Raw genomic sequence first — 19,175 nt, forward strand, 5'->3', positions numbered from 1 at the left:
TCCAATAGCTACTGCCAAATGCACAAGTACCCTCACTTTGTCGAGTGACAGGTTACTTGGTCGATTACCCTCTACTCGGTCGAGTACTTGCCATGCTCGGCCGAATCATGCCAAAAACGATCACCCAATACACAAACACCAAGTAAAAGTACTTAAACACAAATTAACAGCCTATTTACATGTTTCTATACCATGAACGATAAAATGCACACAACCAATCATACACATTATGCTTTTCTATATCACATCTATTACTCCACAACATATGCATCTAATTCATACCATCTTGAACCACAACATGGTCATCCACTCTAGTTATACACGGATATATACAAACATACACCGATCCCCAAGACACACTCGATAGTGACCGACTCGAATTTTATGGGCAAAATTGCGGTTTTGAGACGTCTCTCAAACCTTTGTGGTAGCTCTAAACAATTCCTACCTGGATTCATTTTAGTTAATCACCCTATATTTACTTTGTTCATTGGTTTTATGATCCAAAATCGCCGCTCTAATTCTACTTTATAACACCCCTATATACCAAAGTGTCTTACCAAGGACCACCTTAGCAGATAGAGGTACTACCATCTTGGTTGCCCGAGGTAAAGTATATCAAATGGACCATCAAAGAACATTTATTAAAAGTACAAAACTCTTTAATCAAATACAACTAGATGTCAAACCAAAAACTGTTTACAACTCCGAAACCAACCAAAAGAAACTAATGTTTAAGCGACACTGGAAGCTAGCTAAAGGAATGGTGATGACTCGGCCCCATCCGTAACCCGCGAGCTACATCCACATCCATTACCTGTTAAACCAACTGCTCACCATCCCCGAATGGATCACCACAATTTTGAAAACAATAAACGGGGTCGGTCAACCGCATAACACAAATAAAAACTCACAACAATGTAATCTAAAACACACAGTAACCAATTAATCCTCCAAACTCCATCAATCATCAGTAACCGACTACACACCAAAATGTGTAGCCCTGCCAGGTTACCCATCGAGACAGATAACCCATACCGTCAGTGGGGGACCGCAGCCTTGGCCACCAAATCCCCGCTCATCGCAACGAACGAACTCAGATCATTAATATGCACATCCCCCTTATGATGGGAGCCACAAGAGGCGAACATTGGGTTGGAACCAGCTCCCGAAAATGGTCTCCAAACATTAACCAATCAGCAATATAATCTCAATCACAATAATAATCATGCCAACCAATCAATCAATACCACATCTTATAATCAATTACACAATCAACTGAGTAGGAAAACCCTACCTTATCACGATCCATGCTAGAAGGCCTCCTTTAGGAAGTCCTCACCTAGTATGATATCATACAATCAATAACCATACATAATAAGGCTATCATCCTAAAACCCCCAAATCACCCAATTAGGGTTCGTAAATCTATAACCAAAATATCAATAAACAAAAGGGTAAAAATTACTTACTGATCAAATCGACGCGGAGATGAAAGAAACCCCCAAATCTAAGAACCTTAGCCTTGTAAATGATGAAGATAGTTGGAGAGCAGTGTTACGTAGTTTAGAGTTTGAGAAAAGTGATTAAGAACTAATTATAAAATGATTAAGCTGATAACACGACTTATATATACTTCTCCAATTATTTTAATCAAACCGCGGAAAAATAACCTGTAACACCCCGACCCAAACCTAGGGTTGGGCGCAGTCACTCACGGTAGCTTGCCAGGCTGTGTACATGGCCCACAAATCAACACGGGTCCTTTATAGCGCATTTTATCCTCACTCATGCGTATCCCGGGAACCTTTTCAGAAGGTCACCCATCCTAAGACTACTCTCAGCCAAGCACGCTTAACTGTGGAGTTCTTTCGCATGGATAACAAGAAAAGAAAGTGTACTTTGTTGATATGAGTAGTATTTTCAATCCCTTTAAGCACTAGTCAGATTTTAAGCCTATCAATGGACCTCATTAAGGGGGTACCCCACCCGAATAACATCTTCGGTTCAGTGGAGTATTACACACTCCCACTTGAAGAACGCAACATCCTCGTTGCGCCTGTTAGAATTTGATCGAAACCGAGCCAAACCTAGAATCCTCCCCCACTAGGTTGGTCACCCGTGTACTCCAGACCACAGGGTTACCAGACGGTCGCAGGGTTGCTCTGATACCACTTGTAACACCCCGGCCCAAACCTAGGGTCGGGAGTGGTCACTCACGGTAGCTTTCCAGACTGTGTACATGGCCAACAGATCAACACGGGTCCTTTTCAGCGCATTTTTTTCCTCATTCATGCGCATCCCGGAAACCTTCCTAAGAGGTCACCCATCCTAAGACTACTCTTAGCCAAACACGCTTAATTGTGGAGTTCTTTCGCATGGATAACCAGAAAAGAAAGTGCACTTTGTTGATATGAGTATTATTTTTAATCCCTTTAAGCACTATTCATATTTTAAGCCTATCAATGAACCTCTTTAAGGGGATACCCCACCTGAGTAACATCTTCGATTCAGTGGAATATTACATAACCCCTCAAACCGAGTACTCGGTCGAGTACCTGAGGTACTCGGCCGAGTACGACCTACTCGACTGAGTTCCTCTCAACTCGGCCAAGTGCATCCAAGACAGAAGCCTGTTTAAAAGTACTCACGATTTACTCGACCGAGTATGGTCTATTAGGCCGAGTAAACTAAGACCAGGAAACCGTAGTATTACAGATACATTGCCTAACCTAGCATGAGCTAGGTGTACATCTGCACTAGAAAAAGTAGGGCTAGCAGCACAAGCTGTGTGAGTGGCAACAAAAGTATTACAAGATATGCTAGTATTTCTCTTATTTTTATTATATCTAAGTCTATATACTCCTACAACTTCTTTCCAACATAGATGATCCTTCAGTGGTAGGGTCCTGTACAGTACATCTAGTGACACTAAAGAAGACATGTAATCTTGTATAAGATAATAGCCTTCCCATAGACATCTAATGATGCTTAAATTTAGGGCAAGTAGAGCACATTCCTTAACATCAACTCATCAGTCAACATGACATCTCCAACCATTCTAACAATCTTCACAGTACCATCAGGTAGAGTAATTTTAACAGGATTATCCAAAAATCTTTGAGAAATCAACAAAGTCTGATCATAGGTCATATGATCAGATGAACCCGAATAAAAACTCCAGGAATAATAATCAACATGTTCATTATCTACTATTGCATTTATAACGGTAGTGGCCAGAGCTGTACTTATAAAGTTCACAGAATGAGAACTTTGAGATTGAGATCCCTGGGTTCTGAACTCCAGAACATCTCCTGACTTGACAGCTTTGACAAACTATTTGAAGATATTGACTTGAATATCTTCATCATCAAACTGATCTTCTTCTTCAAGTGGATTGTCAGTGTCAACATTTGCAGCATACTTCCTTTCATCAGGTCCTCTATTGTTCTTCTAACCAGGAAATCCATGAAGCTGATAACACCTGGTGACAGTGTGTCCATCTCTCTTGCAGTAAGTACAAATTATCTTAGGTCTCTTGACATACTTCTCATCTGAGTCATCCTTCTGATTATATCCAATGGTTGATCCAACAGCATTGTAAGTAGGCTTCTTATAACCAATGTTGTAATTTGTAGCAGTGTAATCTTTCTTATAACCATTGTTATAAGCATTCTTCTGAAAGTTGCTTCCATTGTTGTTTTCAGCAGAATGTTTCTGAAAATTGTTCTTTGGAAAATAAGATTTGTTAGCTGCCAGAGCTACTTCTTCATGCATCAGACCTTTGCCTTTGTCTGTATTGCTGATACTCTTCTGCATTTCAATCTGCTGTATCTTGAAAAAAGCTTGATTAACTGTTAGCATGGGATCTGAGGCAAGAATTTGACTCCTGGCAGTGTCATACTTTTTATCAAGTCCCATGAGAAAATGTATCAACCTATGCCTGTTATCTCTTTCCAGAATCTTCTTGAGCAGGCTATAGGAACATTTGCTTAAACCTCCACTTTCATAGTCAGGCAAACCATCTAAACTTTGTAAATCCTCCCATACCAACTTCAATTCACCAAAATATTCAGCAACAGACTGATTATTTTCTTGAATAGTATGCATAACATCTTTCCTCAACTGATATAGAAAAGGAGCATTAGCTTGACTATACCTCTCCTTAATCTCATCCCAAAGCTGTTTTGAAGACTGAACATACAACAAACTTTCTTAAATCTCAGGAATTATGGAGTGTAGAATCCAGCACATCACACTGCGGTCCACACTAACCCAATCTTGATGTGTTGCTGCCGTTTCTGTAGGTTTAGGATACTTCCCTGTGATGAATCCAAGCTTATTCTTTGAGATCAAGGCCATTTTAACAGCTCTTGACCATTTGAGGTAGTGTTTCGAATTGAAAGGTGAGGAAACAAGATTTAATCCAGAAATATCACCAGGTGCAAGATATAAAGGATCTTGCATTCCTATAACTCCAGTAGTAACACCTGAATTGACGTCTGATCTAGTTGAATTATCGCCTGTCATTGTGTAAGTTTGATAAGTTTTGATGAATTTTAATCTTAAAATGAAAAAGGAGACTAATTTTTGTGTTTTTGTGTGAATATGCAGCGGAATTTTCAAAGAAAATGAAGAAAATCAACAATTTTGTTGTATGAAATTGCGTGGAAAAAGTATACAAACACTGCTAGGATTATACCTTGCAGCTCTGATACCAAGAAGAAAAGTGTTTTTTCATGGAAGCTATTAATGAGCATAAGAAAGCTTCGAATTAACAGAGAAAATGTAAACAATTGAATGAGAGAAAAGACTAAATAAAAGTGTAAATTTGATTATGAAAAACTTAACTTACAAACTGTTAGTTACAAGTATTTATATACAAATCGATCTAACTAACTTGGTAGATCAAAATATCTAGATATTATTTGTCAAAAGTCCTACTCTGTTGACCATAACAGAATTCTATTATGCTGACTCATGTATAACTCATCATAACAGACTAAGACAGTCTGTCAACTATATTCTAGACTCTTCTAAAACTTTCTACTAAGTTAGCATCTATGTTAGGAGCACAACAATGTAGGGTAGTGCTAGCAGTATGCATCATCAATATCTCCAATACAACAAAATAACAAACTACATACAAAACTTCTTGTTGTATCTTTGTCTTATCTCCGTAGAAAATTCGAAACAACCCGGACACTAATATTAGGGTTGAATTATTCTATTAGGAAAGCGGGGGCAATTCGGTATATTTTAATTATTTTCTTTATCTTTACTGTTCATGTACTTCGTTTATAATAGAATATAGACTCGAATATTCGCGCCTGGCAATCTGGCATGGAGGTCAAGTTTTGTTTTTTTTTTTGCGTTAGAGTTGTACGAGCGATGTATATCGTATGACTCAAGCGCGCGGGAAGAAGGAAGAAAGGATGCAATTTCTTATTGGTTGACTTCGCCTGATAAACACCTTCTTGGTCTTTGTATTTTCTATAACTTAATTTTAATTTAGGTCCGGTAAACGGGTCAATCTAGTTGGATTTAGTTCAATTTTAGGATTGTAAGAGTTTGGGTTAGGTTGAGAAGACTCATTTTGTGTTAGGGTGTTTTTTGGGTTAACTATTTTAAATTTTTAATGGATAATAATCGGTTTGCAAAAATTAACATTCGGGTCGGGTCAATTCAGGTTCGTGTCAAATTCAGGTCTCGGGTCGGGTTATGCGAGTCGCGTCAATTTGGCAGGTCTAAGTTCCATAGTTTATCCGTTCTGATCATTTGTTTACCTATACTTTTGGCTTAGAGTAAGTCTCTTGTAAAATGTTTCACAATAAAACAATGTAAATCTTGTTACAAAGAATTTGATGCCCTTATTATGAAAAGTGATGGCTAATGAAAATTATTTTAGTGGGATTATTTAGGTAAATTATCACTTAGTCTTAAAATAACACTTGTGTGAAACAATTTTATAAAAGAATTATTGATAATTTTAATGATCAAAATACCAATTAATTACCTTTCAATATAGAAAGGTAAACAAATGACTTAGACACCTTAAAATAAAATAGATAAACAAATAACCAGAATGAGATAGTATTATTTATTTAGTTTATTATAATTATTACTAGGGTTTTTTAACGACTACCATATATAATCCCATTTTTACCAACTGCTATCAAAAAATTTTTTCTTTAAGAACCGAGAAAGAGAAATTATCAGATAATCTCAACCAAACTAAACCCGAAATTCCAATTGTGGATGTGGGGATTCGGATATCTACGAGTTTGAAAATCGTTTGGAGTCGACACCAAATTTAAGGAAATTTGGGAACCATAAATAAGATTTGAGTTCGTTGTTGAAAGTACGTGATCGGAAGTTCGTTAATAAAACACCCACCCCCACCCGTTGCAATAACGGCCTCTACTAAGGACTACGATGGCTAACTGGACAAGACTACGATTCGTTGTAAGAGAATGCAAAACACCATTTTGACCCTAACATGTGAGCTTGGTTTTTAATCGTTTAATGCATCTAATCTACTTTGTCCAAGTGATTTAGCATGTGAGATCGATTTGAACTATACTAACAAGCATTCACAAACATGGCTTAGATGGGAATGGGGGAGCCGTTGAAGAACTAACTATTACAACCCAGACGATTCTCGTCGACTCGATTTGCAAACAATTGAATTAAAGTTACAACTCGATCTAAACACAATTGCTAAAACACGACACTTGACTCACGCTGGACACGCCTATCTAAGCCTTGAAAACCATGTCAATGGTGAGGCCACGACTCACATGGACTTCGTCCTTAGCCTCATCATCGTTTTGCGCGCTCACTTCGATTTAATTGATTAAATAATCAATTTAACCAACTAAAACAAAGGTTTTATAAAATCATTTTGACTCAAAATAAAGGACTAACTTGACCCATATTTAAAGTACAAATTACATTGCTTAACATGAATTGCAATAATTACAACGATCAAATTACATTAACAATTAAAATAAAACTGCAACAATTAAATAAAACAAAGAAACTGAACCAAAGTGGCACGAAGGCCGAGGCATCACACAGCCAAAAGAGAGGTCAAAATTGACTTATCTAGTCATCGAGTGCGATGAATCGGATGCTAAGCATACACAATTCAACTAGCGAGAAATCGTCATAAGAAGAGATGAATTCATTAAATTCTTTAAAGAAATTCATTTAAAATCCTATGTCGGGTTTTGTATGACCTATCATATATTATATTAAGGCAATAACCGTCAGCCCCGGTGATCGCCACGTGTCACAACTCCTTCAAACGCCACGTGTCATTCTCTATTTTAAAAAAAAATATAAGCTGAGCAATCACGTAAACATGGAAAAAAATAAGGAAGTTGCTAATTTTGAAGTTTATTTGTGCGCAATTTTAGGAGTTATTTTCGGTAGAATATTTTAACAAATCAACTTAAAAATTTTTTAGGAGATATTTTCAGTATCATTTTTTAACATATTTTCGGTATAATTTTTTAGCAGATATTTCGCAATTTTTTAGGAGATATTTTCGGTAGAATATTTTTTCTTTATAATATATCGATAAATCAACTAAACGGATCATAATCATTTATTACTACAAAGTCAACTATCAAAGACATTATACAAATTGTCATAACTACTGACTTTCCTTCCTAAAAATGAAACTATATAAAATTTTGAAAATTTAATTGCATACTGGTACGATTTGGAAACATAAGATTTATTCTCGCAATAGGATATTTAAGGTTACAAATTAAAATCTTAACTCATAGCCTACTTTTTACACAATAACATTTAGTTGCAATAAGAAATTTAAGGTTACATTTGTTAATTTAGGATGAAGTTTGAATAGAGTAATTATATTTGTTTTTTTGTACATATAGAATATTATATTTGTTTTTTTTGCTACATATATAGAGTATTATGTTTGTATAATGTGACTCCTATGTTCTCGCCTAAATTATTGGAGGATATAATTATGATATAATCATAAGTTAACCTAAATATCTCATACTCATATAATATTAAAGATACTATTTTCTCTTTAAAGATTTTTGCTTCAAAGGTTATAAATTAATTACTTCGTAGTTAAAACATTAAACATGTGAGATCGAATTAAACTAATTAAAATTTCATTTTAATTGATTTAAAACATGTTATCGTCATATAATTGCAAACTATTTCATTAAACATGTTAATTATTCAAACTAAGCATGTTATCGTCATAAATGAAAAACTAAGCATATGATTAAGATACTGTTTATTCTAAACAGCAATTAATCCATCATCGACATCGTAATTATGAAACATTAACTAATGAAACGATAATTAAAAGACCGTAAAAAAAACGAAATAGAAAGGCCACATGGCCGTGTACCACACGAGTAAATGGAAGGAATTGAGACGGGATTTTGTGCACCCTCAACTTACATGTAAACTTGGACACCACTCGGGATCCCGTATACAAGCTTTTCTTAGAAGGCATGTCTTCGACGATCGTAAAAATTTTTTCGAAACAATTTAACGAAAACAATTTCGAAAAACAAACTAACTTTCTCGCGTAAAAGGCACTTCGTGCAGCGATTTTCAATTGAAGATTGTGACATTGTTTCTTACTCAAATCTGAATCCGAAAGATGTTCTGGAATCCTTAGACTCCAAAGATTCTAACTTTAGCAAACAACAGAAGTAAAAAGCACTTTGAAATGATTAAAAACAAACGAAAATAGGTGTTGTCCACACGAGTTCTAAAAACACGATTTTGTTGTACTTCGTACAACGATTTTTAAACGAAGATTGTGACTTCGTTTCTTGCTCAAATTTAAATACAAAAGATTTTATGGAATCCTTGAATGACAAAGATTCAAAATTTAGCAAGAAATAGAAGTGAAAATGGTTTTAAAACAAAGATAAACGGACGAGAACAGTGGTTGTCCAAAACGCGGGAGAACACAAACAAGAGAGCAAATCGATGCTCTAATGCTTGTCTAATCCTTTGTATGAACCTTTTGCTTTGTTTCTGAGTAAGAGAGGGGTTTAGGGTTGCTTTTGAACGTGAGGTTGATGGTTGTTTTCCTAGGGTTTCGAGCTCTCAAAACCGAGTGCTCTTTTCTCTCTTTTTCCGTCCTGTTTTTTGGAGTGTGTGAGTTGGTTTATATAGGAAATGAGGTAGGGAAGCTAGGGTTAGGTTATATAGCTGGTAGGGAGATGTCTTGTGGAAGGGGAAAGGGAGTTGTACAAGATAAAGGAATATGGAAGGTGATATAGTCGGTTATGGAAGGAGATAGAGAAAGATTATGTTTCGGTTTTGTGGAGATTTTGAGCAGTTAGGATAGGGTAAAATATCTTCCTTGCTTGGTGAACAAGTAGGAGAAATGAGGGAAGGGAGTAGGGCTTGGATAGGGGCTTCGAAATACACCGAGAGCTCCCTGTTTTGGCTCGCAAAACAAGGGCTCGGGTTGGGGTTTGGGTGTGGGTTTTGGTGCGGGTTTGGTCATGGGTATGGGCTAGGTTGAGTGTTGGGTTAATGGGGTAGGTGTTGGTGTGGTGTTGGCTGGGTTGGGTTGGTGTTTGGGGGGTGTTGGGTGTTGGTGTGGGCTCGGGAAAAACAAGGGAGGGGTGTTTGGGTTTCATGGGTTTGAGATGGAAAAAGGGGAAGGAAAGGGTATGGTTATGGGGGTTCGAACCCATGATGTATGGGGGGATGGGTTGGGTCAAAGCAAGCCTTAAAAATTGTGCCAAAATCCGTTCAGAAATTGAGCTAAAAACCGTCTTAAAATCGAGCTAAAAATCCCTTGAAAAGCTCGTTTTAAAACCGCTTTAAAATTAATTTTTCAAATTAAAAATAAAGCGATAAAATAAAACCGTCACATATCTCATTAAAATAAAATAAAAACTTTGAACGATAATTTATTTTTCAAAGAAATTCTAAAAGCTTAAATTTTAAATAAACTCGAAAATAATGAAAACCGATGAAATAAATTTCATTTATTTCGAAATAATTTAAATTTCATTTAAATTATAAAACCGTCAAATAACGCTTGTCCCCCACATCATTAAATGAAATCCGCTAATGAGCGGTGTAAGTAGACATGTGTCCTATCATCATCGGGTGTTTTTTCGGGATTTCTGTAAATTCCAATATCGACGGATACAGGTATCTACAGAGCCCCCACTTTGACTGAGGCTTGGACAAGGCAAAAGTCAAAGTATATCCCATGTCCCTCTCGACCTGAGGATTCCGCGAGTCGTTTAGAGTCCATTAGACTTGCGTATGTAAGCTCGTCATCCATAAGAAGAGATCATACATGAAACTTTGCTGGAGATTGATTCTTACTTATGTTGCATCAAATCATCATCATTGGTCGTCGACCCATAAAATTGCATATATGGTGGATTGAGTCTTATCCTTAGGCGCCTACATATCCGTTGCGACGGAATCAAACCCGCATCCTAGTTCGGCAAACATTGGTCCTGGCATTATGTTGTCCGTATCCAAATACTGCTGGTATGCATTCTGCTAACTATACCAAAATACTGTTGGTATGCATTCTGCTAACTATACCCAAAATGGAGCTTTCCGAAAGGAGGTTGCCGTCATACTTTGGAGATACTTCTCCCATACTGTCACCCACTAGAGTTAACAATTTTCATCATTGGGGCCCAACTTTGAGCAGCGTTGTTGTAATATCACTGATCACATTCTGCTGGGGAATATTTTTATCTTAGTAATCCAACACGGATTACTTTTAACTTGGTGGAGACTTCTCCGTACATCATTGTGGCGGTCTCTAGAGCTGCAAAGCGAACAGAGCCCCTAGTTGCATTGGGTCTAAAGTTTCTGACTTTAGGGTGCTTAGCTGAAGCGTACCTGCTTAAACTTGGACATATATCATAACAGAAAATCTCATAATGCTATTCCGAACTTTCAGAAATCATAGCTCAAACATGGAGGGGCTCAAGGCCCGAACTGAACATTGGGTTTCTGACCCGGTTTGTACGTGGAAAGGGGCTTCGCTCGGAATCATTACTTCATTTTGAAAATGGGCTTCACCTGGGACACTAATTTGAAAATGGGCTTCACCCGGGATCATTATTTATTTTGAGAGTGGGCTTCGCCCGGAACACATCATTTTGAGCATAGCCCTTGCCCGGAGATGGAGTTTCATTTCGAAAATGGGCTTCGCCCGAGATCATTTCATTTTGAATATGGGCTTCGCCCGGAGCTAAAGTTTCACTTTGAAAATGGGTTTCGCCCGGGACTTTTGAATTTTTTGAAATTTCATAGGAAAAAAGATAAGTAAACATGTTTTGAGTTTTTGACTCGGGGATTGACCCGTAAATGACATGGGCAAGACATAGCCCGCAAAAAAACCGTAAGTGTGTATGGGTTTCTTAATTCAAGTATAGACTCGCTGGGGATAAAAAAATGTAGATTGGCCATTCTGGCCCGCGAAACACAAGTAAAGTCCATGACAACGAACTTTGGTGCAACAAGCGATAAAGAGATGTAAGGAAACCCGGAGGCCCGCGACCCAAGGCTTCGGCCGAACAGGTTGGGTGTCAAGCAAAGACTTTCCTAAAACCCTTGGAATTCTCTCGTTGTTTTTCTTATATAAGGAGATCATAATAGGAGGTAAATCATAACTTCTTCTTCTTTTCTTCACAAAACTTTTTGTTAAGCATGAATTCTCTTCTAAAAACCATGTCATCTTGGGCTTCTGATTTCAAAGGATTGGATTCTCAAATACTTGTTGATACGAGATTGAAACAATTAGTCCCGTTGAGGGAGGTTTTGCCTGAAACTATCTTTCTTGATGAATGTTTAAAATTCTGGGACCCTACCCATCATATTTTTGCCTTTCCAGAAGGAGAGATTTGTCCCTTTCCGGAAGAAATTGCCATTCTGGGAGGTTGGAAGATTGAGCTAACTCCCGTTATTCCCGTCTTTCAGAGGGGATGGGTTAACAAGTATTGTGATTTCCTTGGTTTGTCACGTGGTGAGGCACATGCCTTCGTTGATGGGGAACGAGCAAACTTACTTGCTATTGCTCAGAAGTTTGGTCGTGCTGACGACGCCTTGATTCCTGCGGCGTTCCATCGTAGGGCTTTCGGATTGATTATGCTTCACCTTTATGCTTTTGAAGGGCATATTGAGGTACCAACTTGCTACGGTAAAGCGAAATTCATTCGGATTGTCGAAGAAATGGAGCAACATAGGAGCCCGGCTTGGCTCATTCTTGCTGAAATCATTGCTGGGTTAGATGCTCGAAAGGCCAATCCGGACCTTGCTTACACTGGATCAACCCGTCTTCTACAAGTATGTCTTTTTGCCTTTTTTTTCGTCTTTTTTCTTTCTTTCTTTTTTTTTTTTTTTTTTTTCGTCTTTTTTTTTCCTTTTTTCTTTTCTTTTGTTTTTTTATTTTTCGTATTTTGGCCCACCTCCTTTCTTTTCAGTGGGTTTTGAGATAATTTCATGTAGTCTGATTCGCTTTCTCGGCCCTTTTCACAGATTTGGCTATGTGAGAGACTCGAGTTGGTTGATCCACCGAAGGTTCCGGGTACATATAAAGTGAGAAGCTTCACTTCTCGTCATCGTCAGTTTCCTACTGGGAAGAAGGAGCCTTTCTGGCGACAACAGCTTTCTGCCAATGCTGGGTTACATGTTAGATGGGCTTTACCCTGGCTTCGCCTTACTGCAGTTACTGGTTTGTCCGAAACTGATAGAACCAGACATCTTACTCTTTTAGGCTTAGAGTAGTCCACCCATATCTATCTGGACCGTGTTCTTCAACAGGTCGGTCATTGGCAACGGATTCCCGCTACTAAGCCTGTTCGCAGCCAAGCCCAAGGAGTGACTCTCGCGAGGTGCAATGCATGGTTAGAGTCCTGGACTCGGAGGACTATTTGGCATATTTCTGAGCCATTTGCTTCTACTTGGGTGTCACCCTCTTATTTGCAGTGGACTATTGAGCCTTCTTTCAAGGCCCGGAGAAAACTTTACGTGGATGAAGTCGTTTATTACAAATACCACAAGAGAGGAGAGAAGAACCTAGAATTCTTTACTGGGACGACCCCGGTTTCATCTGGGCCCAAAATAGAGACTGACTCGACTCCTAGGTGACTCTTTGGTTTCAGATGTGTGGAAGAGGTTAGGCCCGAGGAGTGAAAGTGGGTTGACACTTGCAGAAAGACTTGGTCCTCGACCTAGTGTGAAAGACAGACTGGGCCCTCAGGAGAAGTTGATGATTCCTCCGAAGAAAAGAGCACGAGTGATGATGGGTGATACTTCGTCTCGTCGTGATGGGGCGTGTGGCCCGACTGAGGGTAGAAAAAATTGTCTTCGACATTACTATCTACTATTACTATTACTGTTTGTGTGCTTTCCTTTTTAATTGTGTGTAATGGGCTTCGCCCAGAATAAAATATTGTAACGGGCTTCGAATAAATAAAAACTTATTATTTATTAGAAATCCCCAGTTTTTGCATCAAAATTTTCATTTTTGTTTTACATGTTTCGGTTGTACTCTTAACTAAGAGTTGCCTACATATCTGCTTTGCAACAGAATCAAACCGAGTCCATAGTTCTCACATAAAACATTTCATGCAGTGTTGACAAACAACTCACAACTTATTTTAAAAACATTTGCAATTCAAAAATTATTTCATAACATTTGAGAATGAGGTCATCAAGGATATTATTTCTTCATCTGGTCCAAATTCGTAGGATTTGTGAAGTCATTCCCATCCAAATATGTTAATCGAACAACACCTCCCGACAAAATTTTCTTTACCAAATAAGGGCCTGCCCAATTTGGTTTGAACGTACCCCTCGGGTCAATTGGTAACAAAGCTCTAACTGATTTCAGAACCAGATCTCCCTCACTAGTTCCCCTCGGTATCACCTTTTTGTTGAAAGCTCTCTTTATCCTTTTCTGGTAGAGTTGGACATGGTATAATGCGTTCAAACGCCGCTCGTCGAGCATGACTAGTGAATCATATCTTGCTTGAACCCAATCTGCTTCAGGAACCTGGCTTTGTAGAAGGATCCTTAGGGACGGTACTTCTAGCTCAACTGTTTGGACCGCTTCCATTCTATATACCTGTAGATACCTCATTTCTGCACCTCCCGCAAACCACCCGGTGATGATTGGGCCGCATGTTTAGTACGCGGAACGATTTGTGACAGTTCGTAAGTTTATTGTCAAGTGATTGCTCAAACATTTATGTCTACCTCTTAATTTTCATCTACGCGCCGATACGGTCGTTTTGACAGTAATTAGAGTACATTTGGAGTCCGGGCCTAAATCCGTCTTCATTTTCTGATAACCGCTAAATACCGAATCAGAATGTTCTAGAATGTTCCGGATATTTCTATTCCATATTTCACAATCTTTTAATCTTTGGTAAAGAAATTCCCGTAATATTCACACAAAATATTAAGGAAAATAAGATTATTCCGTTATTCCATAAATTAAACACGGAAATCTTTCTTCCTGTAGACACCTCATTTCTGCACCTCCTGCAAACCATCCGGTGATGATTGGGCCGCATGTTTGGTACGCGGAACGATTTATGACAGTTCGTAAGTTTATCGTCAAGTGATCGCTCAAACATTTATGTCTACCTCTTAATTGTCATGTACGTGCCGATACGGTCGTTTTGGCAGTAATTAGAGTAAATTTGGAGTCCGGGTAAAAAACCGTCTTCATTTCCTAAAAACCGTCAAATCACGAGACAAAGCAATGTGCTTGTCTACCTAAGGTTAAGATGTCATATAATGTTGAGATTATATCTCATTTTGAGTCCCATGTCACTTCTTTGGGCTAAACATAAAGTTTACATTACAAAATGTGCATTTCATTTAGTTAAAATGATAACCCGAACTTTAGGCCCACTTTTCGAGGTTATAACGACTTTTTTGGGCCAGGCCTATTTCACAGAAAGTTTTAGATCTTTCTCTTAGCTTTTCAACGCCACCGAAATCACCTTAATCCGAGTCTTTTAGAGAAAGTTATGCCTAAAATACGACAGGCTGTCAAACGCGCTTTCTTGGGCAGGAGGAACCCGCTAAGGAAAGGACGCAGCAAGTGCTGCGCCTCTTCCAAGGGACGCAGCACCTGCTGCGCCTTTTCTTCAAGTTTTTCTTTTTGTCCAAGTTTTCGTGTTTAACCCAAGTCGGTTATTTCCGGATCTTTCTCTCCTTTCCTAAACCCTAATTCCGTGATTAGTATAAATAGAGACATTCGGTGTCTCATATTTTTCACGCGAGTGTCCGCCCTTCTCTTCTCCCTTTGCATTCTAGACCACGTTCTTACTTTTTGGCGTCTACGTGCTTGAACATTCGACCACGTAAGCTCGGATCCTTCTGAGTACCAGCCTCGTTTTGCATGACCGACCAATTTGACCAACTCCACAATTAATCAACTTAACTAATCTTAATCGTTTTCCACTTACGAGGGCACTTTCGTTACATTCGAGTCGAGCATCACTAAACATAAAATTAGTTCATCTCGTTTCGTCAAGCATGTAAGTCCGAGGGTGTAAATCTCTCTTTTATTTATTGTTATTTACTTCTTGTATCATTAATGTAAGGTTTATATCGAAAATACTCGTTAAAACCGATTTCTAAAACCATACTTTAAAACCCTTTTTACGGATTACCAGAAGATAACCGTCGAGAAAGGACGCAACAACTGTTGTGCCTCTTCGAAGGAGCGCAGTACCTGCTGCGCCTCTTCGTGAGTCTGCCGCAGTTCCTGCTTCCTTTCTTCTTCCTTCGTCCTCTGTAAATTCGTTAACTTTTGTTTGTTTTCGTTCATCCTTCAATTCTTTGACATATAATCACAACAATTTCACATGTATATTATTTATCATTCATTCACCTATAATTTAATCATTAAAATTCGACTTAAATCTCTAATAATCCAATATTTGCGAGTTTTCGTCATTAAGCTCAATCCGGGTTGTAGAAATTCGATTTGTTCATATTGAGTTTCTGGAATTCGACCTTTGGTATATTTCCATCTGTCTATTCGTCGTTAATTTGTCATTAAATCATCATGTTTAACTTATTTAGTTCACCTATGTCACTAATCAATCTTTCATCCATGTAAATAATTCGTTTGTATCCGTCTCATCCATATTTTATTGCTTTTATGACTCATTCGCATGTAATTAATCCATTAAATCACTTCTATCCGAGTCGAATATCATAATTAATCCTTAAATTCATCAATTAACATTAACGATTTGCAGTTCCGGCTTCACAGCCAGAACTCACCCTTGGAACAGACGCAGCAACTGCTGCGCCTCTTCCAATGGGCGCGATCTCTTGCGCGCGCTGTTCAGTTGATTGCCTCTCGAACTCCCTTTCTGCCTTGACCCGTTTAATTAGCTCACGTATAATTAACTATTATCCGTATTATCACCTACTGATTTATTCGTTGATTCATTCTTTTTCTCAAATTGTCCGTTTTAGGAGTATTTTCGACATAAATCGCTAAACCCAATGTAATTATTGTAATTTTATTTTATCATTGTATTTTGTATCATTTGTATGTTTTCACATGTAATTGAACCTTAATTCCAACTTCGACCCAATTGTTTGTTAAATTACTTGTTCACCGACTTAGTTAATCTTCACATGTTAGGATTAAAACTTGGATGTTGCATTGCATGCATATAATCGACAATATATCAAGTATAGACGATTTCCCTAATCATTAGTAGAGGCCGCGATCGAGGCGGGCGGGATTAGGTGTTCGATCAAAAGAGCTTCCTAATACGTACCCTCACCCCTTACTTCAGATCTCTGTGAACATCCGTGTTCATTGGCATCCACGAGAGTCATTCTAGACATAGAATGCTAAGGGTAACGAGTTCTTGGTGTTCATGTCACTACTTTGTGTCTTGACATGACACGAGGTATTCGAACGGTTCCAATTTCCCATAAAAATTGGTGGCGACTCCACAAATGCAAACGCTTGTTTCCCAAGCGCCCCCGTGGCCCCCATGTCCACAGTTTGGCGACTCCGCTGGGGATAATACACTTACGTGTAGCCAAAAGGGTGAAACTTTGAACAAGGTTAGGGAATAGTTTGTACAAGACAATTGTCGGTTTTCATAACTCGGTCTTCCTAGATCGTTTATTCGGCCTTCCTAGGCCCAACCCAACCCATTCGACCAATCGTCCCGTCTAAACGGTCCTCATTCTTATTTGGGCCTAAGGATGGATAACGATTGACGTCATCCATACCATGGTACTTACTCATGTTTGTATCAAGGACTTTCACTACTTGAGGAAATGGACTAGGAATCGGCCTTACTCTTGTTTGGTACAAGCCTCTCCACAGACTTCGGGTTTGATTGTTCGGTATGGCAACCCACCCTTTAAACAAAAACCCTTTTAAATGCACTCAACATCCCGTTATAATGCATGTATATATGTTTGTATCATATGTGATCACCATTTTGTAAACAAAACCTTTTTGTAAACAAAACCTTTTTGTAAAATAAAATCCTTTTCAAAATATAAATATTTTCAAAATAGCGCAAAATAAGCCTAAACTCTGTCCAAATGTCGAGTCAAACTTCGGGCCTCATACCCATTTCAAAACCCGTGTAAAAAAGAAAAGAAAAAAAAGAGTCCAAAAAAAAAAAACGTAAAAAAAAAACAAAACCAAAAAAAAATAACCAAAAAACGTTTTTAAACCAAAATATTTTCCAACCATGAAAATGTAAATATGTAAATTCAATTGGGCTAAGTTAGAGTCAAAGTTCAAACCGACTATGTCCTAGTCGGAACTCTGTCGAGTCATAAACCCGTCTTCCTTTACATTTTGGGTCTTTTCAAAACTCAAGTCAAGTCCTAAGGCGTCACGCCGTCATTTTGGACTCCCTACCCCAATTCAATTAGGATCTAAACATTTCCACACCTCGACTCACACACTCGAGGCTAACACATCGAGTCATTCCAAAATCGGTCTCTTGAATTCTCCTAATGACACGTTCGGGACACACATACCCGAACCTCGAGTCAAGTCTGTCTTAAACACACAAATTAGAATCAACACGTGTCATCAATCCCGTCAATAAGGTCGATCATATAAGGGTCACTCCGTCAAAGTCAACACTCGAGTCTAAATTAAAGTCAAGCACCGTGAATTCAAACACGAGAATTCGCTCACGACATTTCACGAATTCACAAGTCAAGTCTAGATTTATCATCTTGTCCTTTCCTTTGTTTGTTGCCTTAGTATGCGTGATCCCATGTCGAATCGAGTTGTAATGCGCGTCATTTCTGTCGAGTAGGAATCCAGCAAGTTCTGTCAGTCAGCAAAGTCACGAAGCAGATCAAGCCACCATCACCGTGTCTCTCCAAGATGTTTATGCCACGGTCCTAGGAGTTCAAGTTACAGTGGAAAATTTGAGCATTCACGTCCTCACCCCCGAGAATGGAATGGTGGAAAAGAACACACCACCTGGAGAAACCTCTAGTCTAGGTCGTCCAAAGCTTACCTCTTGCAATAACCATCGTCCTAGAAAGCCAAAAACAACTGAAAGGAAACCTGGGAGGCATCAAAGGGTGCTTACGGATTTAGGCATGTCTTATGCCGATGCTTTGAAGAGACTTTCTTCCCAAGGCAAGCTACATCCAATAGGACCGACTCCGGATCCACCTTTAGAGAAACAGATGAACCTCTGAAAGGGCAACAAATACTGCTTATATCACCAAGGTAGAGGCCATGATATTGCAGAGTGTTTTCTCTTGAAACACACCATTCAGGATATGATCGAGGATGGCAAGCTTCCAATGCCACCATTTGTGGAGCAATTTGATGGCACCGACCCTCTTGGGTCTAACAGCACTAAACACGATGAAGAATCATTCCTAGACTTTTCTCATCTCCTCGATCCTCGTGAGGACAAAGAAATTAAAGCGCCGACAGACGAAGATATCCAAAATGGAATGCTCATGCTTTCCATGGCCTTTGACAATAAATTTTCCAAAATAGAGGGAGCTATTGATAGCCTAAACTCTCGGCTTTCCAACATAGAAAATCAGTTCGTCGAAATGGGTAAGAAGCTTGATACCCAACCTCTTAAGATGAAAAGTGTCCAGGCAAACCCTCAACTTGAAAGTCCTAAGGA

At 38.6% G+C, this 19,175-nt stretch overlaps 2 protein-coding genes across 2 annotated transcripts; both read right to left on the reverse strand.

The window, feature by feature from the left end:
• Nucleotides 1–3,453: 3,453 nt before the first annotated feature.
• On the reverse strand, nt 3,454–4,530 carry LOC141600860 (uncharacterized). The gene is made up of 2 exons (XM_074421116.1): nt 4,276–4,530; nt 3,454–4,194 (listed from the first exon to the last, which is right to left on the reverse strand). Exons 1-2 carry the CDS (start codon nt 4,528–4,530, stop codon nt 3,454–3,456), a joined length of 996 nt encoding a protein of 331 aa, XP_074277217.1.
• Nucleotides 4,531–13,720: 9,190 nt separating this feature from the next.
• Nucleotides 13,721–14,116, reverse strand: LOC141600861 (uncharacterized). Its single transcript, XM_074421117.1, has one exon. The coding sequence runs from the start codon at nt 14,114–14,116 to the stop codon at nt 13,721–13,723; it is 396 nt and encodes a 131-aa protein (XP_074277218.1).
• Between the last annotated feature and the right edge of the window lie 5,059 nt (nt 14,117–19,175).

This window comes from Silene latifolia, chromosome 9 (genome assembly GCF_048544455.1).
Source record: "Silene latifolia isolate original U9 population chromosome 9, ASM4854445v1, whole genome shotgun sequence".
NCBI lineage: Eukaryota > Viridiplantae > Streptophyta > Magnoliopsida > Caryophyllales > Caryophyllaceae > Silene > Silene latifolia.

What these genes read in the sequence shown, in the direction of transcription:
- LOC141600860 (XM_074421116.1), bottom strand. Translation starts at nt 4,530, where the DNA reads ATGACAGGCGATAATTCAACTAGATCAGACGTCAATTCAGGTGTTACT. An exon ending in CAGCAACACATCAAGATTGG is followed by an intron (nt 4,195 to 4,275) that starts GTTAGTGTGGAC and finishes TTGTATGTTCAG; the next exon opens with TCTTCAAAACAGCTTTGGGA.
- LOC141600861 (XM_074421117.1), bottom strand. Translation starts at nt 14,116, where the DNA reads ATGGAAGCGGTCCAAACAGTTGAGCTAGAAGTACCGTCCCTAAGGATC.